The sequence below is a fragment of the Dryobates pubescens genome, chromosome 20 (genome assembly GCF_014839835.1).
Source record: "Dryobates pubescens isolate bDryPub1 chromosome 20, bDryPub1.pri, whole genome shotgun sequence".
NCBI lineage: Eukaryota > Metazoa > Chordata > Aves > Piciformes > Picidae > Dryobates > Dryobates pubescens.
The window spans coordinates 2,140,283-2,167,825 of NC_071631.1; the positions used below are offsets into that span (position 1 = coordinate 2,140,283).

The window sequence follows — 27,543 nt, forward strand, 5'->3', positions numbered from 1 at the left end:
TTCCTTTTTCCTCTTTACAAGCAAAGAAATCAAAAATGGGAGCCAGGTTTTACAGAAACAGGAACTCGAGGCTCTACCTCCCCCCCAGAGCCCAGGGCTTGGAGACCCAGCTCATGGGGCAGCCAGGCTCACCCTGGGGCCAGTGGGCAAGTGCCCAGAGCCTGTGCTGCTGTGGGCAAGATGGGTGCTGGCCAAGAAGCCCTTCTTGCCTTTCCCTCAAGAGCTGAGGCTCAGATTCCTCCATCCCATCCTGCTCCTCCTGCCCGTGGCCCCTTGGGCACTGCCATGGCCCAAGCCTTCCCCTTCCTTTGTCCAAAGTGCTTTGATTCCCCACGGGCCCAGCTGGCTGGGAGCAGGGTGGCTCCAGCTCCAGTGGCTCCAGCTCCCTCCTCTCTGCCCTGCTGCTCTGCTCTGCACACACAAACCAAGCAGCAGCTGGCAGGGAGAGGAGGTGGCCCTGGGCGCAGGCCTCTGAGGTGGCTCTGGGCACAGGCCTCTGAGGTGGCTCTGGGCACAGGCCTCTGAGTCCAGTACTTAAAAAAAAGAGCAAAATAAAAGCTGCAGTACTTAGGAAAGTGAAACCAACACCATTTTTGCATAAATATCATCAAGGCCGTGGAGGCTAAGGCTGTTTGCTTCCTGTATTAAGTTAGTTGCCAGTTCCACACTCGTCCATTGACCTGCCCAGGTCCCTGAGAGATTTGGATTCCTGTCCATGGGGGCACCAGTCCTGCAGCTTTCTCCTTCAGGCTGTCTCTCCCCGGCCATCTGCAAGGCAGGAGGGAAGAGCTCATCAGTCCCCCTGAGCCCATCAGTCACCCTGAGCCCCCCTGTGCCACAGCTCTGCCCCCAGCTGTCCCATTGCCACCCCGGTGCCACCCCAGCCCCAGCTCAGCCTGTGTGCTGCACTGGGAGCTGACAGCTCAAGAGGAACATCCAAGGGAGAACTTCTGGGTCTCTATAACTGCTTCATAGGCAGTTGGAGCCAGGTGGGGGTTGGACTCTTCTCCCAGGGAACAAGTGATGGGACAAGAGGAAATGGCCTCAGGTTGCACCAAGGGAGGGTTAGGTTGGACATTAGAAGAAGCTTCTTCCCTGGAAGGGCTCTCAAAGCACAGGCTGCCCAGGGAGGTGGCTGAATTCCCATCTCTGGAGGTGTTTAAAAGCCACAGAGCTGTGGTGCTGAGGGCCATGGCTTAGCTGAGGGCCATGGCTTAGCACCAGGCTTGGCAGCGTTGGAGAGTGGTTGGACTGGGTGAGCTTAAAGAGCTTTGCCAACCAAAACCCTTCTACTGACATAGCTCAGGAGCCCAAGCTCCTCCAGTGGCATCATCCCACATACCTTGTGGGCTCTGAGCTGGTGGCTCCGTGGTGCTCCTGCCCTCCATCCCCAAGGCCACCGTCCCTGCCGGCTTGCTCTTAGTCCTGCTCTCATCTGCTGGCACTGCCTTGGCTTTCCCATCCGGCACAGCGGAGCCCAGCGCCTCTGCCCCTGGGACCTTTGGGCTCAGAGAGGAAGGAGCCAGCCCCGGGCCAAGGGAAGGCTTCTTGGCTACTGGAGGTGGAACCTTGCCAGGTTTCCGGTGAGTTTGTGGTTTGCCAGGACCCTGCTGGGGGGCAGCAGGGGCTGCCGAGCGCTGCCCGGAGAAATTCATCAGCTCGGCCACCAAGTTCCTCTTCAGGTCAGCCTGGGCCTCGGGGGACGAGGCCGTCTCGATCACCAGCTTCTTGGAGCTCTTGGCAAAGATGAAGCTGGCGGTGGAGGCCGGCGACTTGCTCCTGGGGGAGAGCTGCCCATCCGCGGGGGGCCCCTCGGCGCCGGGCGGGGACGCTCCGGGGCGCGGCGGCGGCTTCTCGGCAGCCTCGTCGGAGGAGAGGGCTGCAGCCTTGAGGTGCACGGCGTGGTGGAGCTGGTTTGAAGGCACCGCGTCTTTGGCAGGGGGGGGCTGCCGTGTGGACAGGGAGCGGCGGACAGGTTTTTGGGGTGCCAGCCGCTCCTCGGCACCGGCCCCGGCCCCGGCCGCGCCCCCGGCGGCCGGCTCCACGCTGACGGAGCGCAGCCGAACCATCTGCAGCAGCGAGGGGGTGACGATGGGCAGGCTGGCATCCTCCTTGGCCACCGGGCTGCTCTTGCTCCGAGACGCCGGCTCCTTCTTGGGGTCTGCCCGGGGGCCGTTGGCCACCTTCTTAAGGCTGGTTTGGAGCGGTGGAGCCGGAGCTGCTGGAGGGGGCAGGGGCGGTGGCGGTGGTGGCAGGGGCACGGTGGCTTCGGGAAGGGGTTCAGCAGGGGCAGGTGGCTGCGGTGCCCCGGCCGGGGGGGCTGGCTGCTGGCTGCGGGAGGTGACGGCAGCTGAGAAGGAGGAGGACGCAGCCCCCAGGCTTGGTGCCGCCTTCTGCCCGGCCGCCGGAGCAGCATCGGGCAGGCTGGAGAAGTAGCTTTCATCTGGAGGGGGGAAGTCTGCCATGGACAGGTCGTGATCCTCAGGAGCCGGCGGGGGCGGGGGGGGCCAGGTGGTGTCGGTGGAGGTTTCGCCGGTGCCCTCGGGGCTCCCTTCCATCTTCTTTGCCGGTGGGGGAGGCGGGTGGTAGGCAGGTGGTGGTGATGGTGGTGGAGACTTGCCGCTGGGCTTGGCCGAGGGCTCCTGGCAGGCAGTGCTGGGCACTGGTGGGTCTGGCGAGGGGAGGAGGGGGCCAGTGGGCGCCACGGGCTGCTGGGGTTTGATGGGTGGTGGAGAGAAGGGAGCAGGCACCTTGGGGTGCGGTGGGATGATGAACCGGTCCGAGCGGCAGGGAAGAGTCTCAGGGGGCGCTGGGTCTGAGGCCGAGGAGGAAATGGAGGTGAGGGAGGAGGACACGGAGAGCGCAGGGGACTGCAGGGTGCAGACCCGGTCCAGCTTCTGGGGCTGAGCCCTGCCCGGGGATACAGATGGGGGTCCCAGCCCCTTGGTGGGCAGCGTGGGCGTCCCACTCTGACTGGAGTAGCCGCTGGAAGGGGACATGGTGCGGTCGGACCCATCCAGGCAGCTCCACTTGGGCTGAGCCTGGGGCTCCCTCAGCACCACTGTCACCCCGGGGCTGCCCCGCGAGGCCTCGGGCGAGCTGGCACCAGCCAGGCTCTCGGAGCGGAGGCTGCTGGTCTCGCTCAGTGACGACGGGGAGAAGACCTCATCCTCGGCCGTGGGGCTGAAGGGCTCGGGATGCGGGGACCAGGTCTCCCGCTGGGCTCGCCGGTCGGGCTTGGGGGGCAACCCCAGCACTTTGAGCTCCCCCTCGGCCTTCTGGTGCAGCGAGTAGGTCCTGCGAGGGGGAGCTGGGGGCTTCTTCATCTTCCTGAGGGAGACGCTGCGGGTGGAGGAGCGCTCGCTGGCCAGGCTGCCCGTGTCCGAGCCCTCGGCCTGGCTGCTTGTGCTGTAGGTGGGAGACGCTCGGCCGCTGCTGCTCCCCACGGCCAGGAGCCCGGGGACCACAGGCGTGGGGCTGCTGACAGGCTTGGAGCAGGAGCTGGCGAAGCTGGCAGAGCTGTAGACACTGACTTGGTCGGCATCGGAGCGAGCCGAGGCATCGACCTCGGCACACGGCCCCGCCTCGGGCTGCCGGCGGTCGGAGCCCCCCTGCGAGGAGATGGTGGAGCTGTTGGAGACGATGGTCTCTGTGGACTGCGAGTGGCTCCAGTTGTCGCTGGAGGAGGAGGGCTGGCGGCTGCGGGCGCCGCGCTCCGAGAAGCGGGCGAGGGAGCGCACCGAGGCCGGGCTGGAGGACACCAGGCTGCAGCGGCTCAGCGTCCGCACGCTGCTCCGCGTCAGGGCCACCACATCCACCATGGGCGGCAGGATGGCGTTGGGGATGATCTTGGACATGTAGGTGCCCTGGGGCGAGATGGACATGACTGGGCTCAGCAGCTCCGGGGGGCTGGCGTTGGTGGTCATGCCCGGCACGGCCAACGACTTTGGCCTCGCCATGGGGGACAGCTTGGCCGCCGTCTTCCTCCCCAGCAGGCTGTCGTCGTAGTAAACCTGGTTGATGTGCTTCTGCAGGGCCATGTCTGCCTCCTCCAAGGCTCCCAGACAGACACGAGCCCCCCCGGGGGCAGCCTGCGGCTCCAGCTTCCCGTCGATGGTGGGGATGCGGACGGCGTCGCCAGGGACCTGCCCGCCGTTCAGCAAGGGCTGCGGAGCCTGGCTGCCCCCCAGCTCCCCCTGCCCTCGCCCATCCACCTCAGCATGGCCCTTGGCTTCCCGGCTGCTCCTGAGACCTGGCGGCAGGGAGAGACAAACCCGGTGTGAGCCCGAGACGGGGGCACCATGATGAGGGGAACGGAGGCAGAGCAATAGGACCACAGCCTAAAAATGCCCCCTCAGGCCTGACGCTTACCCAGCTCCTTCTGGACATGCTGGGGGATGCCCAGCACCGTTGTCCTCCTGTCCTTCCTCTTCTTGCCAGCCCTCTCTGAGGACTTGGGGAAGGAGTCGTGCGGTCGGAAGGTGGAACCTGCAAGAGGCGTGAAGCGTGTCCGTGGCCAGGGCATCCCCGGCACAGGTGCTGCAGCGCAGGCTGGGCTCGGGTGCTGGGCACGGCCCAGAGAGGCACCGGCAGCTGCTGGCACAGTCTGAGCAGGGAGGAGCCGCTGTCTGTCCGTCCGTCCGTCCCCTCGCCCAGCCCCAACGCTCTGACTCAGACGGAGCTGCTCTCTTCTCCCAAGGGCCCCAACACATCCTCCTGCTGGCTCCTGGCCACGCCAAGGCTGAGCCCTGCTCCCCTGCCGTGCACCCCGGCCCCCCTTGCGCCCCCTCAGCTGGCAGCCCCCGGCCCCACAGCCCCCCCGGGCAGGCACCTTTCCGCTGGATCATCTCGGAGCGGATGGAGAGGGCGTCCTCAGAGGCGCTGTCCGTGGCACAGGAGGCCGCCCGGCTCCGGAAGGAGAGGCTCTCATCCTCCGAGGATGCGCAGGACTGGGTGGGCAGAGAGTGAGCTCAGGTGGAGGACCCTGGGCTGCGGGGAGGGACGGAGCTGCCCCGGCCCCCACCAGGTCCTTTCTCCACCGCAAACTGACTCCGCAGCCCAGCGCTGCCGAGACAAAAGCTGCTCCCAGGGCCAAAGGCTGAGTCAGCCACGCCGGCATCCAGAGTCCTCCCACCAAGAGAGGGGCTGGGAGCAGCCCCAGGGACCCCAGATGGCCTCGCAGGCCCCCCCGGAGTGCAGGCGAGCCGGGATCCAGCTGGCTGGAGGAGCATCTGAAGGAATCACCAGACCAAGCCCAGGATGGCCCCGTGCTGTGCCCAGCCCTGCTGTGCCCCACAGCCTGAGGCTGGAGAGCTGCCGTGGCTGGGAAAGGGGTGAGGGGCTGAGGTGGTGGGGGACAGGGACAGGCAGACAGCATCATGGCCACGGCGGGGAGCCAGGGCATGGGAATATCCCCCTGGGCACCACCAGTGGCACAACCCCATGACAGGCACAGCCTGCAGCAACCCCCAGTTCTTCCAGAGCATCTCCTGGCACAGGCAGAGGTTGGGATGAGCCACATCAGTGTGAGCCACCACCCAACGCCTCTGCTATGCCACCCTAAGCCAGCCCTGCTTCCCCAGGGGCTCCTGGCCCCCTGTTTCCAAGGGGTTAAGGGGGCTGAGAGCCAGCTGGAGGCAGCAGCTTTGAGCAAACAGGGGCGGGTGAGGTGCTGGCAGCGGGGTCAGAGCCCAGGGACAGGCAGAGCCTGGCTCAGCCAAGGGAGAGGGAGTTTGTCCTGTCAGCAGCCAGGGAGGAGCCCAGCCGTGGGGCTGGATACGGCTGATGGTCCCTGTCCTGCCTCCACGTCACCTCACCTCACTTGGGGCTGCCAGGAGACACTAGTGAGGCAGGAGGGGGACAGCAGAGGAGTGCAGGCACAGTGGGGGTCCCCAGACAAAGCTCCAAAAGGCAGGGCAGGACATGCCAAGGATGGGGATGAGGACAGTGAGAGGCATTGTGGGGCAAAGGTGATAACACTGAGGGATATGCAGCCCCTTCCTGCCCCACAAACCTCCCAGCCATGGTCCTGCATGCTCAGCTGGTTCCCCAGGCACTCCCAGCCCCTAAACACCACCCAGGGGGCACAGAGGGAGCACCCTGTGTCCCCTCACCCCCAGGGCACCCCTAGAGCACTGTGGGACGGAGCCATCTCCCCGACAGGACTCACCTGGAGGCTGCTGGTGTCCCCGTGGTCCCAGGCACTTTTGGTCTGCTTCTGCTTCTCTGCGGAGGGAAGGCAGAGGGTAAATCCCTCCAGGGGAGCTGGGGGAGCCCCCAGCCACCCACAGAGCTGCCGAGTCCAGCAGTGCTGCCCACACACCCCCTGGGCACCGCTGCCAGCCCAGCACTGGACTCTGATCAGCCTCACCGCGCCGCCCACCCCATCCACACAGCCAGCCGGGAGCTGGGGGCCGTCCAGCTGTGCCCTCCTCTGGCGTCCCCAGGGCCACCCTGGGGTTGGGGACTCCTACCCTGGTGCTGCAGGGACTTCAGTCCTTGCTGAGCCTGGTTGTGGAGCTCCTCCAGGTGCGGGGGCCGGGTGCTGGGGAAGAAGACATTGTCGGGGCACTCCTCGGCCGCCGTGTACTGCACGCTCAGCCGCTTCTCCCCCTCGCCCTTGGCAGTGCCTGTGGAGACAGAGAAGGGTCAGCTGGCATGGGGCACACCCCCCCTCAAGGCACCTCCACCCACAGGATGTGAACCCCAAGGAGCTGGGTGATGACAGCCAGCCCAGCATGATGTGATCCTGCTCATCTCTGGACTGGGAATGCCATGGGAGCCATCATCCCCCGGCCGGTCGATGGGCTGGAGTCAGGCTGTCTCCATTGCACCTCACAGGTTTTCTCCAGCACCTTCCTTAGGAGCAAAGGAGGCAGGGAGCAGTGTGGGGCTGTGGGCAGCAGCTGAGCAGAGAAAGGGCAGCATGGAGGGGGTTAAAGGACAACAGAAAGATGCTGACTTTGCCTCTGGAGTGTTGCGTCATGCCCAGGCCTTGCAAAGCCACCCAACAGCAGGGACTCACCCTGTGCCCAGCTGAGGGAAACTGAGGCACAGAGACCCCCGAGGACCCAAATCCTCCCTGCGAGCCACCTGGGTGCTGCAGACCCTGCCTGTGATGTCAGGGCCAGCACAGGGCCCTCCATGCTCTGTTTTACAGCTCCCTCCTCACAAACCACCAGCAGCACCCTGGGGTGCCCATGCCTAGCTCAGGGCACTTGCCGGGGGCTGCACTGGCATCACCCAGCCAGGACACCGTGGGCACAGCCCTGCCTTCTCCTGCCGGCGTGCTGCTGCCTGCTGCGACGCCTCAAACTCTTCCTGCCCGGAACAGAACACAATTTCAAGCCGAGGAAGGGAAGGGCGAGCACAGGAAACCGGTGGGGCTGGCAGCAGCACCCTGGGGACTCGGGCACCTGCTGCTCAGCATCGCCGGCGCCGTGCACCCATCCCCGGTTCCCAGTGTCCCCTGTCCCCTCCCGGCCAGCCCAGCCGGGCAGCGAGGCGGCCATGCTCCGGCTCCGGCACACAAAGGAACAGGCTGGGAACAATGGAGCCGGCCCGCCCTGCCGCGCCATGGCCGTGCCGCCGCACCGGCCCCGGCGCCCACCGGCACCCACCGCACGCCCAGCGGGCACCGGGGGCACGGCCAGGCAGGGAGTGCGGCTGATGGCGCAGGGGACCCCCTGAGCTGCAGCAGGGTCCCTGAAGGGGACGCGAGTCACTCATAGCTCCCCCACCGCCTCCCACCAGCAGCTTCTCCTCCCCCTAAGCCCTTTTCTCCCCCAGTTTTGGCAGCCCCCCGTCTGGCAGCCCCCTGGCACGTTCGCAGCTGCCTTCCGGCCAGGGGAGCGCAGTGATTTATTCCCTTCGCTTCCCGGCAGACAAGGCCAGGGCTGTGGTGACCCTCCCTGCCCTTCCCCCGGGGATGGCAGCTCCCTTATCTCTGCCCACTGCGGGTGGGCAAGTGCCCGGTGCTGGGCAGGAGGGTCCTGGCGAGCAGGGGTTGTGTAAGGACAAGGCTCCTTCCCTCCCTCCCTCCTTCCCTCCCTCCCTGCCTGCCTCTCACTCACCCTTCTTCTTGAAGAAAGCCAGAAAGGAGGAGAGGTTCCTGCCCATGAAAACCACCATGGTGTCCGGGGAGAGGGTCTGGTCCCCACAGAGGCTCTGCCTATTGTGCCAGGGGGGCCGTCACCCGCTTGTGTGCCAGGCAGGCAGACGCTGGTGGTCCCCAGCTCCCTCCCTCCGTCCTCATCCGCACGGTGGGAGGATGCTCTACCGGACGAAGAGGCTCCGGCGCAGCTGCCTGCGTGCGGGGAGCAGCCTGGCCCCGCGGACGGCTGCGCGGAGGCAGGAGGGGACAGCCCCAGCTGCGCCCACCGCGCTCCTCAGTCACGGGAGAAGGAGAGCAGGGGCCCCTCCTCTGGCCTCCCCTGCTCGCCCCCGGCCCTCCTGCCTCCTCCCCCGCACAGCAGGGCTGGCAGGGATCCCTTCTGCTGGGCTCAGGGCCAGCACTTCCCCAACTCCTCCTCCTTGCACTCCTGAGACCCCCTCCCCAGGACCCTCCTCGCCTGCTCCCCGCTGGGCACAGCATCCCTGCAAACCAGTTGCTGGCTTCCTCAACAGTGTGGCCAGCTGGGAGAAGCTCTTTTCCTCTGGCAAGCACCAGCTCTTGGGATATGGCACAGCACAGCCAGCACTGCCCCTCCTCAACCATCCCCAATGCCCACTGCAGCCCCCCCAACCCCACCAGAGCCCTTCTCCCTGCCCACATCGAGGGGACAGGAGCCACCCTGGGGCAAAGGGCTTTTGTCCTTAGGGACAGGACGTCCAGCACAGCCACGTCACAGTCACAAGAGCTGGTGGCACTGGGGGAGAACGAAGTCCCAGACCAGTCTAACCAGTAGCTCCAGCTGCTGGCACAGGGGCACGTGAGGGAAGGGGCAGAAATGCCAGCAGTCTGGCACTGGCACAGACTGAGGCATTGACAGCCACCTGTCCCCACCTCATGAGGTGCTGCATGCTCCTGGGGTGCTAGGAGGCCCTGTGCCATCTGGAGCAGGTGCCCAAGCAGCAGGGGAATTGGCTCTGTCCAGAAGTTCCAGGTGCCCAATGCCTCAGGGAATCAGAGGATGGGTTTAATTGGAAGAGACCTTTCAGAGCATCCAGCCCAAACACTAACCCAGCACTGCCAGGCCAGCACTAAACCATGGTCCTTAGCACCACACCTCCACAGCTTTGAAACCCCTCCAGGGATGGGGACTCCACCACTGCTCTGGGCATCCAGGGAGCTCCTTCCCTCCCTTCCCTAGGCATTTTGCCCCAAAAGAGGACAAGCTGCCAGTATTTACTGAGTGGGCAGGGCTGTCCTCATGCCAGCTGGGAGCAAACATGTCAAACCCTCCTCCTCCTGCCCCTGTCAGCTCCCCACAGGCCATGCCCAGGGTTTACAGTGGCAGGGCAGAGGTTGGGCTGCAGACGGAGCCAGCAGAGAGCGAAGGTCCCACCAGGCCTCACGGTGCAGCCCAAGGGACAGCTTGACCTTGCAAAGGACATCTCTGTGTCTCCAGCTGGGCAAGGATTTCTCCCCCTGCATCTCCTCAGTGCCCCTCACAGCAAAGAGAAGCAGCACCCTGCAGCCCTTGCCACACCACAGCCCAGCACCCTGCCTGCAGCACGAGCAGGATCGGCCCCGCTGCCCACACAGCTCACCCAGAAGGTGCCGGCGGCTGCAGGCAGAGGCTCCCAGGCTCTTTGCACAGCACAAGTGGAAAAAAAGGGACATAATTAAAGGGCTGAGGATGCACAAAGCAGGCAGCCACGTGCAGTGCTGGACTCTGCCCTCTCCTCTCTGGGCAGCTCATCACGAGCCCCAGCGAGGGGCACGGCTGGTGGTGGGCACACGCAGCCCCAAGTGGCAGCCCTGCCAGCTCAGCAGGGAAGGATCTCATCTAGTTCAAGGTGTCCCTGCTCGCTGCAGGGGGGTTGGGATGACCTTCAAGGGTCCCTTCCAACCCAGTGCATTCTATGATTCTGTGATCCAGCTCTCCAGCATGGCACAGCCGGTTCTGCCCACATGGATGGGGTGTATCTGGGAACCCTTTACCACGGCACCCAGAGCTCTGGGAGCCACCAAGGTAAAAGGGGATGGTCACAGAATCATAGAACTGTTAGGGTTGGAAGGAACCTCAAGGATCATCCAGTTCCAACCCCCCTGCTGTGGGCAGGGACACCTCACATGTTGCTCACAGCCACATCCAGCCTGGCCTTCAAAACCTCCAGGGATGAGGCTTCCACCACCTCCCTGGGCAACCAGGGACAGTGTCTCACCACCCTCCTGGGGAAGAATTTCTTCCTAAAGTCCTTCCTTGTGCTGCCAGTCCAGGGCCCAGGTACAGCATGAGCTTCAGCCCCTCAGGTCTGCTGATGGGACTGCTGCTTCCTGGCACTGTGAGGACACTCCCAGGTGCCAGCAGACAGCTTGTGCCAGTTCATCCTCCCTGTAACGTGGTTCATCACATGCAAGGACCCAAAGGACCTCAAGGCTGTCTTTTGCTGGTGGACATGTGTCCCTCTCTTGTGCACGACACCTCTGTGGCTCTTGGCAGGAGCTGCAGTCACCCAAAGGGTAATCCAGGCAGGGCACCATGGCCACCACCCAGCCAGGCCAGGATCATTGCCTGGCTGTGGAAGAGCCTCGTGCCATGGGCTGGGAAGCCTGGCAGTGCACGAGGAGCCACCTCCGCCTCTCCTCCCACTCCCTGCAGCCTTCACTACTGTGCCCTCCTTGCCTGGATAGCTTCATCCCAGCTCTGAAACTGGGGAGGGGAAAAGGTGGGGAAGGCAGGAGGGAGCGGGGCCTGACCCTGCAGCAGAGACTGAAGGTCTTGGTGGGCTGAGGAAGCTGCTGCAGCTGCAGCTGGTGCCGGTAGCAACATGCCCGGTCAGAGCTGGCATCCTGTCCCTTGTGCATTCCTCCCCATGCACCCTGTCCCCTCCAGCGCTCATCTGGCACACGTGGCTCATCTGCACATGGCAGGATCCTTCCAGAGAAGAAGCCAGAGGCTTTCATGGGGCTGGGCACTCTCTCAAGGCTGCCCACCCTGTCTCAGAACTGGTAGCTGCCACTACTGGTGCCAGGGATGCTTTGGAGGGAGGGAAGCATCTCCACAGCAAGACAAATGCACAGGGAAGGGCAGGGAACTCCAGGCACCTTCAGCTCTGCCTGCTCCACTCTGTGCCAGCAGAGAGGGACTGGAGGGCACAGGGGTAGGGGTTGGAATGGGAATGAGAATTGTTGCACAAGGGGGAGACCAGAGCTGAGACCCCAAAGGAAAGTGGCTGAGGTGTAAAGCCCTGGAGCAGTGATGCTGCCAGTGGGACACGGTGCCAGCCCAGCTTCCTCTTGGAGCTGGCTTAGCCACCATGCTGCTCCTCACTCTGGCAGAGCTGGAGGAGAAACTCCTGGCTCCTGTCCCCCTCCTCACCAGGCCTGTGCCTCCTGCAAGCAGCAGGTTTGGCCAGACTCAGCTGCAAACATCCATCTCTGCCTGCAAGGCACTGCCTCGACTTGCCTCCTCTCTGCTCAGGTCCTGTGGCAGGAGGCAGGGAGCAGGCAGCAGCTCCCTGCCCACCCCTTCCACCACCACTGACTCACCGCAGAAAAATGGGGAGGAGGGGGAACTGCAAGGTCCCCAGGGGAGGAAGGGGAAGAGAACCTGTCTGTGTGTGTCCTCCTGCTCAGCAGGAGGGAGACCTCTCCTCCCTTCTCCCAGCAGCCAGGGAGGTGGAGAGCAGTGAGAAAGCAGCAAGAGGACCGCCTCTGCCCCATGGGGTTGATGCTCTCCCACCACTTTAGGGCTCCTTCCCGCCACCATCCAGGCATGCACTCAGAGGGCTTAGGAACTGCTCTGCTCCCCATGCTGTAGAGGAGTAAAGCAGCACTCATCTGCTGGATAGCACCAATGGGGTGCACCCTGAACCCCAGTCCCAAGAGCTCCATGGCTCTGAGCTGTAGGCTGTTGACCCTGCCACATCTGCAAGAGCTTCCATGCTCTGCTCCAGCATCCTGCCCCTCTGCCCTAGTGTCCAGTCCCTGTCCCAGTATCCAGCTTCTTTGCTCCCTCCCATCAGCCTCTCCCAGGGCCAGTTCCCCCCCTGGTGGGATGGTGCCTGCTTAGGAGCCTGACCCTCTCCATCTTTCCCTTGGGGCCACCACTTCTGCTTGGGCAGCTCTGTGGCCCCAGGTAGGACCTGGCACCCATCTGTACCACCCTGCTCTGTCTCTCTGCTCCAACTTTCCACTGGTGAGGGAGTCTGGTGGCCACAGCCTCACTGGAGGCAACCAGCCCAGCCTGACTCACTCCCTGAGCTCTTGTTGTCCCTGCACAGGATCCATGCTCCAGGACACGCCGCAGGACTGTGCTCTCTCCAGGCTGGAGGAGAGCACAATAATATTTACTGTGGCTTTGGCCATGCAGACCCCCAGCTGCCAGCCTGGGGTGCAGCCTGCCCTCGGCCTCGCCTCGGGGCTGCTGCTTCTGCCAGGAAAACATCTCCAGAAAGCAAACAAAGCTGACCCTGTGGGCGCTGCCGGCTCTGCTCCTCAAACACGACCCCACGCAGAGGCAGGATTCAAACTCATTTCGAGTGGCAAAACAAACTTGGATGTTGTCTTTTTTCCTTCTTCTAAATCACAGCACAGAAAACTGTCCTGCAGTCACCTCGGTGAGCCCACGGGCAAAGGAGCCAGAGCAGGAGGAAACCCTCCTTGGAGGAGAACCATCGCCCAGCCAGCCCGGCCAGCTGCCTCCAGCCGTGGCTGCTGTCATGGCAGGACCCTGCTGGGTTGTGCAAGGAGCTGTGCCTGCCCTCGCTGCTGCCCCGCAGGCAGCCCGGGCGGTGACGTGCGATGTCTTCTGCTCCTTGTTACCAGAGACCTTGTTACCGGTCTGGCAGCAGCCCATGGTGAGGGTCCCAGCACCAGGGAGGGAGGCAGGACCGCAGTGCCACCCAAGTGTGCCTCACTCCTATCCCCAGCCCCCGTTCCAGCCCAGCGAGCCTCCATCCCACCACATCCCCACCCCGCGCTCCCCAGGAGAAGCCACCAAACAGGTTTGAAGGTAAATAACAACCTTCCTGGGCCAGGAGCTGGATCCGGGTGGGAACAGCCCAGATGGGGAGCACGGGGCGGCAGAGGGCGGCGGGCGGAGCGGCATGGGGCCGCGGAGGCGCCGCCGGTGACACCCATGGACGGGGACGGGCCACCGGCACCTCCTCCCTCCCCACAGCCATGCCAAAGTCCACGGCTTTACGACACCCCTGCTTCACCTTCCCTTGGTGTCCTCTCCTCTGCCCTCCCACGCAGGGTGCCGCGGCGCCTGCGCCGGTGCCTGCCGCCGTGCCAGGAGCTGGCTGAGTCCCCACGGCGCGTGCCGTCATGCCCGGGCACCGAGGGCACGGCGCTGGAGATGGCAGCCCTGCCTGTCACGGCAGGTAGCTGGCTCCACGCAGGAGCAAATCCAGGGGTGGGATTAGGGACAAGACCTTGCAGGTTTTGCCGTGCAGGGATCCACCGTCCTGCAAGCAGCACCCAAGCCTGCTCCTGCCCACGGGCAGCCGGGGGATGGCAAGGATGTACCAAGGAGCTGCAGGTCCTTCAGCAGGGATTGAGAGGAATGCAGCCAGCGATGCAGGATCAGGGGAGGAACTGGGAGAGGAGCCGTCGGATGGAGTCGGAGCTGTCACTAAAAACGGTGCAGGGGGCACAACCAGCAGCACAAAGGCAGGTCCCATCCCTGCCTCCTCGTGTTGGTGTCTCTGCCAAGCGGGCACGGCCCGGCATGTCGGGGCTGAGCGTTGGAAGCAGCTGCCTGGCCGGGACACCCGCAGATCACCTCCTCCTCCGCTGCTCCAGGAGCAGCAGCAGGCAGCGGGAAGGGCTGAGCCCTCCCAGGCAGCAGCGGGATACCGGCAGGCGAGGCCGGGCTGGCGGTGCCTGGCGAGGGCGGCTGTGTAAATCTCGGCACGGCAGGGTGGGCCCCAGCCCTTATCTGCTCCCCCCGGCTGTTTGCGGAGCCGGCGCAGCGTGGGGCTGGCACCAAGAGCAGCTGCGGAGGAAAAAGACGCCCAAGGCTGCTCAGCCCACCCCGGAGCTCCACAGCAATAGCTAGGGCTGCCAAGGGGCTCCACCACAAGTCATCCAGCTAGGATGGGCACTGGTGCCCAGTGCCAGGGATCCTCACAGTTATGGACTACCCCTCATCCTAAATCTGCCTCCCCTGAAACCTGCGCACCCGTGCCCACCAATATGGACGTGGGTGCCAGGGGATGTGGGTGCCAGGGAAATCCAGCAGCCGGGGAGCCCCACGCCGACGGTGGCCACATCCCCGCTGAGTCTGCGGGGTGCAGCCTGGCCGGGCGCCACGTTCTTCCACCCTGACTCAGTAGGGCCCGGCGGGGCCCATCCCGATAAGAAGGTGATAAGAGACTTCAGTCTCTCTGGTGCTCAAGGACCTTCTCTGGCAGCTCCCACCGCAGACAAACCCGAGGAGGAGAGGCAGGGGACATGTCCCTGAGCAAGTCAGACCCTGCTCCAGCGTGGGGATGGGTTTGGCACTGGTGAAGCAGAGCGGGAAAGTCCAGACAGAGAGCAAGGCAGCAGGGAGCAGGGTTCAGGCAGCTGCCTGTGGCAGGTAGAGCGACCCCAGCAGCGTTCAGCCAGGCTCCCATCCCCAGTCCCTTCAGGGTCACAAGGCAGATGGTGCCCAGCTCACCCCGCACACAGCAGAGGCACAAAAGCAGCTGCTGCTGTCTGCCCGCGCCTGGCTGGCCGGCAGTGGGCACAGCGGGGCCAAAACGGTGCTCCCAAGCAGCTGGGACGGAGAGGTGAGAGCTGGGAGACACCGGTGCAGTTGCCCGCAGCACACAAACTCGGCTCTGATCTGAAACCCAGAAGCACCCAGGGTGAGACGAGAGCGGCGGCGGGGGCCCGGCCGGCAGGCGCTGGCACACCCAGCCCCCAGCCGGTGATCCCGGCTGCGCCCTCCGAAACGCTGAAGCCACACAATGCAAATTCTTTCGCTTTGTGGCCGCCGCACCGTTGCCATGGAGCCGCAGCAGAGAACAAACACAACTCGCCCCATGTTTTCTCAGCACCTTCCACCCCACGGCCTTCGGCCCCAGCGCCTCGCGGGCTCTGCCCAGCCTCCGTTGCGAGGTCCCAACGCGGTGCCCTTCTCAAGGTGTCTGAAATGGAGCTGGCCCTCTCCCAGCATGCACCCCCTGACAGCCCCACGGTCCTGGTTCAGAGGGGCAAAGAGCATCCAAGCCTGGCAGAGGGATGGAGAGGAGATGAAGTTCTGGATTGGGATGGCACAAGGGAAATGTGAGGACAGCAGCAGGGATGCTCAACGAGCCCCTGAAGCACCTCTTCAGGGTGAGGCTCAGCTCAGTCACCTACAGCAGGGCAGAGGCAAAGGGACAGCACCCAGCAGAGCCAGAGAAGAGCAGGAGCCTTCTGCTACCGACACCTTCCCAAGACCACAAGGAGAGGATGACTTCAGTGAAGAAGAGACTGCAACCAGCCAGTGAGGAGCCTGCAGTGAAGGAGATGCCACCCCTGCACAGCCAGGGGCGACTGGTGTAACCACCCCTGCCTCAGTTTCCCCAGGTGCTGCTGGTCAGGGCATTTTGGCACCCCCTCCCCCTGCATTTGCAGGGTCTCCCCTCCCTGGCCCCCACCTCTTTATGCTGTTTTGCTTGGCATGATCACTCCCTAAACCTGTAAGGAGTTGACTCCAGACCCTGTTTACCCTGTGGAGAGTTCTGCAGACAGAAGGAAACAGAGCAGCCAAGGACAGGAGGGATGCTGGGGCTTGGGGATCTCACAGGGCTGGGAGAAGAAAACTACCCAGACCTGCTAACCCCACTGTACCGACCCCAGACCCCCACCCACGCACCCTCCAAGTCCCCTACCTGACTCAGGGGCACGCAGGGGCAGTTTAACAAGAGCAGAGAGGCAGCTCTGGGATGGGGGCAACGTTACTGGGAGAGACCTTCCCCACTCACATCATCCTACTCTGACTGAGGAACCAAAACTCTGCAGGCAACTCATCAGGACCAGGCACCCCACAGGGCTGACGGTTCAATATGTGGGTCCAGGCTGACCTGGGACCCTTTCCCTTCCTCCTCTTCCCCAAACAAAAGGTCCCTCCCGGCCCCATGCCTCCTCCTGGGCTTTTCAGCTGCCCCCATGGAGCTGGAGCATAAAGCAGCAGAGCAATGGATGCAGGGACAGACAGACAGAGAGCAGGGTGGGCGAGCTGTGCAGGCAGGGAGCAGCCTGATGCTCTCTGCAACACACACCCCACCACACACCGCCGCCAAGACCCACTTCTACCAGGGATGCAGCGAGGGAAATTGAAGTGACGGCAGCAGCCCCGGGTCCCTGCTCTGGCTGCTGGGACACCACTTGCAAAAACAAACTGGTAACCAGTTCAGCAGATGATCCCCGTCCTGATAGCCCGGGCGAGCTGGTCCCCAGCGTGTCGGCACAGCCAGAGGTTCTTCCCCAGGGGAAAAAGGAGTCAGAAGGTCTGATTCTGCCTTCCCCACCCCATCCCCCCCCTCATCTCATGGAGAGCAGAGGAGAGAGAAACCTCCACCCCCAGCATCTCGGGTCCTGCCCAGCCCCACATCGCGGTGAGGAGCGAAGCAGCAACCAACTTTCCCTGCACGATATTCCCCCAAAAGTCAGAGCCAGGACCCGCTGCGAGCCCTCCCCAAGCACCACCCCTCCCGGCTCCTACCTGCCGCTGGCTTCCCGGCGCGGCCGAAGGGCCATGGGGGTCCGGCCTTGACGCCCCCCGGGCTCCTCTTGCGGTGCGCGTTGCCCATGCGGCCGCTCTCGCCCTCCACCGCGGCCGGGTGGAGGAGGCCGGGACGCTACATGGCGGAGCCGAGCGGGCTCCGGCGTGGCCCCCGGGTGGCCACGGGAGACGAGGATGGCTTCTCTCAACCGCCAGCTCCCATCCCCTCCAGCCTCGGCGGAGCTCAGCTCTGGCAGGCGGCGGTGCCGGAGCCAATGGCTCGGGCAGGGAGAGGAGGGGCCTGCCGGAATCATCCCTCGGATCCCAGAGCACCCTCCCAGCCCCATCTCTCCGGTAGGCACGCGTGGGTGCTCCAGGAAAGCTGAGCAGGGAAAAGGGAGACCCTCGGGTCCCCAGACGTCCCCAAACAGTGGGACAAGGTGGGCACTGTCCTCGCCTCCGGCCCTGTTCCCACCTCCCCCGCGAGTTTGCTGCGCTCCACCGAGCCGTCACCATTTTTGCCTGTCAACAAGTGAGGCTACGAGCCCCCCCGTCCCAGGTTTTAGGGGGTCCTAGTGCCACGGGGACATCCCAGCCAAGCCTGGCACAGCACAGCCAAGGCTGAACAGGATTTACGAGGCTGCAGCACAGTGCCAAGGATGCAGCTGCTGCCCAACCTCAGGGCAAGCACCCACACGCCCATAGGTGGATGGTAACCCCCTGCCACCCTCCCCGCGGTCACTCCTGGCTCTGGGGCAAGTCACAGCTGGGCAAACCCGGAGAACATCTGCATTTATGTCACCCCCCACCGCTGGCACCTCTTTCCCTTGCCCTCCTTTGGTGGAGCCCTGCTTCAGACCCTGCTCCAGCTGCCTGTGGGTTTTGCAAGCAGCCACCAGGGGAAGGGCAGCTTGGGGCGTGGGCAGCGCTGTTCAAACAGCTGCCTACAGCTCATGGGCAAGCCCCACCACTGCCCATCCTGACAGAGGCTCACCAGCCTGCCCCCTCCAAAGCCTGCCTTTCCCTCCTGATTTTTAATTAGAACATGAAATGCTGTGAGGGCAGGGAAGGGTCAGCCAGGCAGTGGGCAATTCCTGCTGGCAGCGTTTATGTTCCTTAGGTGATTCATCCAAGAGTGGCATAAATAGGAAGGAGGGGGTTGTGGGAAAGGCACAACACTGGGGAGGTGATGAAAAGGGTAGATAAATAAATAAATACAATTAAAGATCAACCAGCAGCTTTGTCCTGACCTCTCCCCAAGGTGATCAGCAAGAAATTAATCTTTGGACTTCACTTTCCTTCCCTGCAATAGAAATGGTGATGGTTCTGCTCCTCAGCAGCTTGGTTTGCTGCCCCAAAGGCACACTCAGCTGGGCAGAGACCAACCTGTGCCACGCAGGGTGCCTGGCACCAGGGTGGCTGCACCAGTGTCCCTGTGCCTCATCTGCTGTGTGAGCTGCTAAGGGTTGGGGGATCTGCTGCCAAACTGCTCCCTGTTTCCCACTAGTAGCCTGATCAAGGCACAGCCTTCCCAGCTCAGGGCAGCTGGGATCAAACAAGGTCATGGTTACAAGTGCAGGAGATCAGAGGTCTCTGCCCAGTGACTTGGGGAGATGATTTTCTCCCTGGGCTGTAGGAGTCAGGGCAGCCAGAGGCATCTCCAGCCTGGAACAGGGCTTCCTGCTGCTGCCCAGCACCTCCTGGACCTCCCTGGGACATGCATTTGGGAACTGGGGATGTTCAGCCTGGAGAAAAGAAGGCTGAGAGGAGACCTTCTGGCTCTCTACAACTCCCTGAAAGGAGGCTGGAGCCAGATGGGAGTCAGGCTCTTCTCCCAAGGAACAAGTGACAGGACAAGAGGAAATGGCCTCAAGTTGCACCAGGTCAGGTTTAGGTTGGACATTAAAAACGATTTCTACCCCAAGAAGTGTTGCCAAGCCCTGGCCCAGGCTGCCCAGGGCAGTGATGGAATCCTCACCCCTGGAGGGGTTTCCAAGCTGTGTAGATGTGGTGCTGAGGGCCATGGTTCAGTGGTGGCCTGGCAGTGCTGGGTTAATGGTTGGCCTTGATCTCAAAGCTCTTTTCTAACCACAGTGATTCCATGGTCCCCTGACAGTGGCTCCAAAACAGGATGCATGGACCCCCTGTGGCCACTGCCTCCCCCTCCCCAGTGACACAGGGGGCTCCTCTGCAAGCCCACACATCAGCTTTCCCAGAGGAGCACTTTGATTTCTCTCCCTGTAAGAAAGAGAGGCTGGAGCCTGCAACAGTGCCCTAGATACAGTGAGACACTTCCCCCTCCACTCCCAAAACAGACACCCTGGGTGCCAGCACCTGCCTCAAGAGCACAGCCACTGCTGGCACCAGAGCTGCACCGCCCCCAGCCACAGCATGCCATGGCCTTGGAGGTGCTGAGGGGGCTCCAAGAGGGAGCTGAGCCCCAAAACCCAGCAAAGCCCAATCTGGGAGGGATGCTGAGAGCAGCACAGGGAGGTCCAGCAGCCCCCACTTCAGTGCTCTGGGACATGAACCCCTCTGAAAGCTGTGGCCAGCCAGCTGCTCTCAGCCTTCAGCCCAGACCTGGGCTGGAATTGCTGCATCCACAAATCTGCTTGGAAAGCCTGGCAGGGGGGGGCAGCTTCCCTGGCACCTCATTGCCAGCATGGCAGGCAAGCTGGGCACGCCAGCTGTGGAGCAGCCAGTGAGAATGAGGAACTGGGGGCAGGAGATGCTGCCTCCAGTACTCTCTGGGCCAGAACCCCCTGGGTTTATCCATCGAGAGGACTCTAGCAAGGAGCAAAGGGGCAGTGGGGGGAGGGAAGTAGTTCATGAGATACAGATCTTGTCACCACAGCGTGACTGCTCCAAGCACATCTGATAGTCCCAAAGTCACGCACTGCCTTGGTCAGAGCAGCCAGCCTGAGCACAGGGTGCTGGGGACCCCTCTGCACTGGCACAGGGGGGAGGATCCATCCTTCCTGGTGCTTTATCCACCCCTCCTGGTACTCCATCCAGCCCCTCCCAGTGCTCCATCCACCCCCTCCCGGTGCTTTCTAAACCTGACCCCACCACCAAGCAAACACCAAGTGGGAGCTGAGCTGCCTGAATGAGAAAGGAATTCAGCTCTTGTTCCCTTCACGGGGAGGTAAAGCTCAGCGAGGCAAAGGTAACACCAAAACCCCACTTGAGATCCCCAATCATTAACAGAAATGCATAACCAGAAGGGTTTTAACTGATTTCCTGCTCAAGCTGGAGTCCAGGCTGGCTCTTGCTGATGACAGCTCCAGCCCCAGAAGGAGCTCAGCTCCCTGCTCTGGCTAAAAGCAGTTTTTTTCCCCTCTCCCCTCCACGCGCAGCAGGAGCCACAAGGACCCAGCCCAGGCTCTGGCTCCTGCTTGGCAGGGAAATGCTTTTTCACTTGATGGTTGCCCAGCTCTTCACCTCCCAACGGCTTATGTTCCCCTGGCTGCCAGAGCCCAAGTCAATGATGATATTGTCTTATGAAATCAGAGCTTCCTTCTGAAGGGAAATATGACTCCAGCCAAATAGTTTTATCGGATCTCATGGAACGTTATTCGCGGGAGTCGCTCTCCCGGTTGTCTCCAGGTGGAATAGCTGTGGCTGCAGACACACCTCTCTTTGTTCACCCTTGCCAGGCCAGGCCAGGCCAGGCCAGGGGATTCCTGCTGCTCACATTTTCTGGGGTGTCACTCTGGGCCTTTTGCAGATGAACAAATCCGTTCCCACGCGGGCAGGGGGAATAATCCTGGCGGTTCCCAGTGCCCAACCCCTCTCCTTCCTTCCTTGGAGTGGAGGAGCTCAGGACTAAACCCCAAGTGCTGTGTGGACACCAAACCACATGGAATCATAGAATGGTCAGGGTTGGAAGGGAGCTCAAGGCTCAACCAGTTCCAACCCCCCTGCCACGGCCAGGGACACCTCACACCAGAGCAGGTTGCTCAGAGCCACATCCAGCCTGGCCTTCAAAACCTCTGGGGATGAGGCTTCTACCAACCTGTGCCAGGCTCTCACCACCCTCATGGGGAAGAGCTTCTTCCTAACATCCAATCTGAATCAACCCATTTCTAGGGTTTTTTTCCCCATGCCCCCCAGTCCTATCACTCCCTGACACCCTCCCCAGCTTTCTTGTAGCCCCCTTCAGATCATACAGGTTGGAAAAGACCTCTAAGATCATCAGCTCCAACCATCAATCCAACACCTCCATGCCCACTAAACCACAGCCCACAGGGCTATGTCTACATGGTTTTGGAACACCTCCAGGGATGGTGACTCCACCACCTCCCTGGGCAGCCTGTTCCAATGACTGACCACTCTTGCAGCAAAGATTTTCTTCCTAACCTCCAATCCAGCAGCCACACAGCAGCAGAGGATGGAGGATGTCAACTGTCCAGGGAGATTTCACATCTCCATTATTAGCAGAACAGCACAGCCCCAAACCGCCTCGAGGCACCTCCACCTCCCCGTGGCATGGAGCCTGGTGCCAACAGCAAGGTCCCCACCACAGCCACTTGCTGGTGACCATGAACACAACAGAGCCACCCTGCACTATTTTCAGCAAGCAGTTGTTGATGTTAGGCCACAGAATTATAAACTGGTTTGGGTTGGATGGGACCTTAAAGATCATCCAGTTCCAACTCCCCTGCCACGGGCAGGGACACCTCCCACCAGCCCAGGTTGCTCAAGGCTTCATCCAGCCTGGCCTTGAACACCTCCAGGCAGGGCACACGCACAGCCTCCCTGGGCAACCTGTGCCAGTGCCTCACCACCCTCACTGGAAGGAATTTCTTCCTAATCCCCAGTCTCAATCTGCCCTCTTCCAGCTGAAATCCATTGCCCCTCAGCACAGCAGCTGTGTGCATTTCAAGCTTCATTCTCAACATCTCAATACCCCCCAACCCCAAGCAGGAAATCTGCTGCTGCCAGACCAAACTGCATCAAAAAGGGGAAATTAAATGAATAAATACATGCAAAAGCCAAGCCTAATTTAATATTTCTGGACCATCAATTCCTTCACTTCATCAGGGAGTTAAGAAGAGTATTGTGGGGCTTGGCTACAGCAGTGGCCAAAACCTGGACTCAAACTGCTCGCAGGCAGCAGGACCCCAGCCTGGGGAGCTCGAGGAGTGGGGAGCAGCTCGGCCCTGCCACACTGCTGAGGGTCAGCAGGCTGCCTTCATCGTGGGGCTCACAGGGGAGAGGGAAAAGCTTCCAGCTTTCCAACTCTCACCAGGAAAAAGCAGCCACGTGGAGCAAAGCAGAGCTGGCTGAGCAGCTCACTCCCACCTCAGACCCTCGGTGCAGCCCCACAGCTCTCCCCGCCTCGCTTCCCATCCCAGGGGTTAATCCCTCCTCTGCCTCCAAAGGTTATTGTGGAAATAAACACACTGGGAATCCTGAGGTGCTGGGATATGATGGGGGATCACAGAGGTGCTCAAATGGGCTGTGTACAGGTGACACAGCCCGGGGCTGGCAGCACCTGGCAGCCTCTGCACACCCAGGACAGGGCGTTCTGGCTGGCAGCAGGAATTGTCCTGTGGCAAAGAGTTGCACCAGCGCAGAGAGGAGATGGTGCAGCCAGTGGGGCCCAAACAGGGCAGAGCATCCAGTTGGGAGATGGGAAAGGACTCAGCTTCCAGCTGGGATGGCATAAAGCCACTGGTGATCCTCCACAGAGAGGTGGCCTGAGCTGGCCCATGAGCAGGATTACTGTGCCTTTCCTCTACACAGCTCAGCTGTTTGGGTGGCCAGAGATGGGATTTCTGATGATCCAGACCCACGAGTTTGATCCAAACTGGAAATGCCTTCATCCTCCTGCTGCCATGATTTCAGTGCTGAGCAATTCCAACCCCAGCAACACCCAGGTCACCGACGGGCAGATGCCCAGGCTGAGGAACCAGTCCTGGCCTGCCCCTCACCAGGACAGCTTCCCCCTGCCAGAGCCGTCCAGAGCCCCTGCAGAGCCCCTTCCCACACCTGGGATGCACTGGGAATGGTCAGACATGCCCTGGCCCCACTCCATGACCGAAGCCACCAGCAGGATGCTGGAAGCTGCTGGTTCATGAGCTTGATCCAAACCACTCCCCAGCACCACGCAGCCACAGCAGGAAAGCAGAGGGCACCCGGAGCCTACAAGGAGCTGCTGAAGCTTCTGCCCTCTCCCCCTCCCACAGCTCCCAGCTGATGTTTGGAAAAATTCCCAGCTGGGGCAGGGCTCAGGCAGCTCCTGCTGCTGCTCAGTGATGTCGGTGAGGCCAGTGCAGCCCGGGGGCAGGTCAGAGCTGCACGAAGCAGTGGCTGATGCTACGCAGCTCTGCAGCCACCCCGGGGAAGCAGCCGGCGCTGGGTGCTGCCGGAGCCAGTGCTCCTTCCACAGCCACAGCTCAGCCCAAACTGCTGCTGGAGGCTCTGGGAAGTGCCATCCCCCCTTCTGGTGGGGAAGGATGCTGGGAGCCCCGGGGTGTGCTGGGCCAGAGGCGGTGAGGCAGGGTGGGGTTGCGGCTGGAAGCGCGCAGGGAGGGTGATTCAATCCTGCACGCAAGCTGCAACCTCGACACCTCCACGTGGATTCAAAATGGGGTGGAACATGGCACCTCCTGGCCAAGCAGGCTGCAACACAGCCCTGAGGGGAAGGGTCCTGCACCTCCTGGGTGGCTGTGGCACCGCACAGCCCCTCCCTCACCACCAGGGCCCACGGGCAGGTGGGCACCGGGGGCAGCTCGCACAGGGATCTGTGGTTGAGTCTAGACATGGAGGGGCTGGAGTGGGTTCAGAGAAGGGCAGCGAAGCTGGGGAAGGGTCTGGAGAGCAGGGCTGGGGAGGAGCAGCTGAGGGAGCTGGGGGTGTGCAGCCTGGAGAAGAGGAGGCTGAGGGGAGACCTTCTGGCTTTCTACAACTCCCCTGAAAGGAGGTTGGAGGCCGGTGGGGGTTGGCCTCTTCTCCCTGGTATCAGGTGATAGAATGACAGGAAATGGCCTGAAGTTGTGCCAGGGGAGGGTTAGGTTGGACATTAGGGAATTTTTTTTCCCTGCACGAGTGGTCAGGGCCTGGCACAGGCTGCCCAGGGAGGTGGTGGAGTCCTCATCCCTGGAGGGGTTCAAGAAACCTGTGGCCATGGCACTCTGGGGCATGGTTTAACGGCCAGGGTGGTGTTGGGTTGGAGCTGATGATCTTAGAGACCTTTTCCCACCAAAAGGGTTCTATGATCCTGACCCTAGGAATGGCAGAGTGACAGCAGCTTGCTTTGGAAGTGGGCTGGAGGTGCCCAGGCTGCAGCCCTGCCGGGCAGGGAGTTCTCCTGTGGAGGATTAGCTGTTGGATGTGAGACCCTCAGGAAAATATTGAAAATACAACAAGGGGGGAAAAAAAAAGAGAAGAAGAAGAAAGAAGAAGAAAGCAAAGGGCTGGCAGAGCTGCTGGGGGCGTTTCTTGCACTGCAAAGAGGAACATCACATGCTCCAGCACATCTCATTTTTTCTGCTCAGGTTTCAGCGTCAGGCCGTGGCAGCGGCGTCCACGCACAGCGAGCCGGGAGGGAGGCACCGGCAGCATCCAAAGGTCCGGCGGAGAGGAGGGCTCAGCCTCTTAGGCAAGACCTTCCCGTGGCCACTCCTCTCCTATCTCAGATCTCCCTGAGCTCCTCCAAGCAAGTCACCACGTCTGCACGCGGCCCTGGGCGCCTGCAAATTCACTCCCTGGGGCAAACCGAGGGAGAAAGTCCCAGGTGAGGGCATCCTGTTGCGCCCGGGTGCCGCAGGAGCAGCCTCTCCCTTGGCAAAAGCCCGGTGACGTCCCCACGGGAGGTGCCCTGCCAGGAGGGCAGTGGTGTGACACAGAGGGGCAGAGGCTGAGGACTCCTGTGCTGCACAGGGTGATGCCTCTGCCTCGCCAGGACACCTACTACTGCGGAGCAAGCGCGCCAAGGAGCGGAGCATGACCAGACACGCCGCCACCCAGAGCTCTGCTGAAGGCCCCAGCCCACGGGAGGCTGGGCTGAGCCCACAGATCCCCACAACACAGCCCCAGGGCAGCGAAGAGAGGGCACCCACGGCGCCTTCTGCCGCGGGCTTGTGCCGGTGGAGGCGGCAGGGCCGCGGCTGGGCCGCGGAGGCAGCACCCCGCAAAGTGGCCGGGGTGAGGAACATATCTAGGACAGGAAGGGCCACACCTGGAGCACGCAAACACCCTGCCCAGGTGAAGGAGGAGGAGGAGGCAGCAGCGGCTGGCGTCCCTCCAGGTTTCCCTCAGCCCCAGTGACCTTCTGACTCAGCGGAGAAAGAACCTACCCAGTGGAGCGGCACCAGCCCGCGGGGCAGGGGCAAGATTGCACCAGGGACTGCCGGATCCGGCCTGCTGCCGCCACAGCAGCGGCCACCACCGCCACCGCCGCAGCCCCCACGGCCACCAGTGCAGCCCCCACCTCCTTCAGCCACTTCTGCTGTCACCACGGCCAGCACCTCCACCCCTCCTTGGCCACCATTGTGACCCTTCCTTCGCCACCTCCACAGCACCACCTTGAGCTCTCCTTGGACGCCTCTACAGCCACCACTATGACTCCTCCTTGGCCACTGCCATAACCTCTCCTCAGCCACCATCTTGAGCCTTTCACAGCCCCCATCCTGACCCTTCCTTGGCCACCACAGCCACTCCTTGCCCATCATCCTGACACCTCTTTACCCATCACCCTGACACCTCTTTGCCCATTACCTTGACTACCACTCCCACTACTCCTTGGCCACTCCAACCACTCCTTGTCCAACACCATGGCCACCACCCCAACTGCTCCTTGCCCATCATCCTGACTCCTCCACAGCCACCACCCTGACTACTCCTCGACCACCACCCCAATTGCTCCATGACTACCACCTTGATTGCTCCTTGGCCATCACCCCAACCATTCCATGGCTACCACCCCGACCCCTTCTCGGCCACTTCCTTGACCACCACCACAGCCTCAAACTCAAACCCTGCTTGGCCACCACCATGGCCACCACCCTGACTCCTCCACGTCCACCTCCTTATCCATCACCCCGACCCCTTCTTGCCCACCTCCCCAGCCACTCCTCCCCTCCGCTGCCGCCCCCCTCTCGCCCCTCACCTCGTTCCTCCGCCTCTCCCGAGGAGCTGCCGCCCTTCCGCCGCCGCCGCCGGCCCCGGAGCCAGCTGAAAGCCCGGCGCAAGGACCCGACCCGGGTCTTTTTCCGCCGCGGGGGGGACGCTGTTGTTGCAGCTTCCGAACCATCGCCACCGCTCCGCTCCGGTTCCCGTTCGCCGCCCGCCGCAGGTGCAAGCTCGGCGGACATGGCCGCGGCGGGCAGCGCCCCGCACCGCCCCGTACCGCCGGCAGCCGCTGCCCATAGGGCCGGGCCCGCCCGGCTCCGGTTAGCAGCCGCCGGTCCACCCCCCGCCCCCCCGGTTCCTCCGGGCTCCCGCTCTCTGAGCGCCCGGCGCGACGGAAAGTTTCTGCGGGGCGGGGCCGGGCTGCGGGAGGCCCCGCCCATAACGGGCCCCGCCCATACCGGGCTCCGCCCCGCAGGTGGCCCCGGTGGCCGCGAAGGGGGTGTCCGGTGCCAGGATCCTCCCTTTGATGGCACTGGGCGCGACCTTCCCCTTGATCACGGCGGGGAACCCTCCCTATGATGCCACTGCGGGGGGACCCTCCTCTTGATCCTGGGGGACCCTCGCCTTGATGCCACCAAAGGGGGGACCCTCCTCTTGATGCCACCAAAAGGGGGACCCTCCCCTGATGCAACCAGAGTGTCAGGAACAAGGACAAGGCTGCCAGGGGTCCTCAAATTGTGTCCCCCCACACCCCAGTGAGCCTCAGCTTTGTCATCTCATTGCAGGGACATTGTGGGGACAGCCAGGGGGCTGCTTTCACCCCCTGGGACATCCTTCCCCTTTCCACATCCTTCCTATGGTGTTGGAGTGAAATGGTCTGGAAGGAATTAAAAATTAAACAACCCCCATTAAAAACCCAGCGAAAGTCATTACAGTGTCACCCCCTGGAGCAGCCCCCAGCAGGAAGCACGGGGGGGCTGTCTCTGTCCCTGTCCCCAGGAGAGGAATCAAAGGAGCCCTCTTCTGTCTCCCCACAGCCACCACCACTTCCTCACCTGGTGTGCCACACTTGCCATGTCACTGCTGATGGCAGCACCCAGGGGGTGACACAATGGCAGCACTCCGGGGGACATGATGCTCCTGAGTGTACCTAAGGCCACCACCAGGCTCCTGTGCCACACTGACTGTAGTAGTAAATAACTTGGTCTAGTGGAAGGTGTCCACACCCATGGCAGGGGGGGGTTGGAACTAGATGATCCTTAAGGCCCCTTCCAACCCAAACCGTTCTGTGACTGTGAAACGAAGTGACGCAGGGTGGGGGGTGCGGTGGGGAAGTTCAGCCCTTGACGTGCCTCTGCCAACCATGGAGCTGGCCCCGTGGAGCTGGTAGAGCGCAGAGTGGCAGCATCCATGGCAGAGCACGGCACGGCAGCAGCTCTCGGGAAAGATTTCATCGCTTGCTCCAAGCACTGCCTCGCTCAGGAGCGGGACCGCACGGACCTGGCTGCCGCGGGCCGGCAGGACGCGGGGAGCCTGTGCCGGAGCGGCGACGCCGCACGGCGCCGAGCCTGTCGGGGGGCAGGACACGAAGCCAGGAGCCGGCAGCCTGGCAGGAATGCAGGTGGCTCCTGCTGCATTCCCTCCGCGCTCAGCTCTC

At 62.6% G+C, this 27,543-nt stretch overlaps 1 protein-coding gene across 3 annotated transcripts; it reads right to left on the reverse strand.

Moving 5' to 3' along the window:
- Positions 1-367: 367 nt before the first annotated feature.
- Positions 368-26,269, reverse strand: KIAA1522 (KIAA1522 ortholog). 3 transcript variants are annotated; one of them, XM_054170569.1, is made up of 7 exons: positions 25,924-26,269; positions 6,474-6,629; positions 6,170-6,225; positions 4,832-4,949; positions 4,372-4,488; positions 1,343-4,252; positions 368-768 (listed from the first exon to the last, which is right to left on the reverse strand). In XM_054170569.1, exons 1-7 carry the CDS (start codon positions 26,126-26,128, stop codon positions 746-748), a joined length of 3,585 nt encoding a protein of 1,194 aa, XP_054026544.1. In that variant the 5' UTR covers positions 26,129-26,269; the 3' UTR covers positions 368-745. The 3 variants fall into 3 exon arrangements, with proteins under 3 accessions (XP_054026544.1, XP_054026546.1, XP_054026547.1); XM_054170571.1 differs by lacking the exon at positions 25,924-26,269 and adding an exon at positions 16,809-17,196; XM_054170572.1 differs by lacking the exon at positions 25,924-26,269 and adding an exon at positions 8,073-8,406.
- Between the last annotated feature and the right edge of the window lie 1,274 nt (positions 26,270-27,543).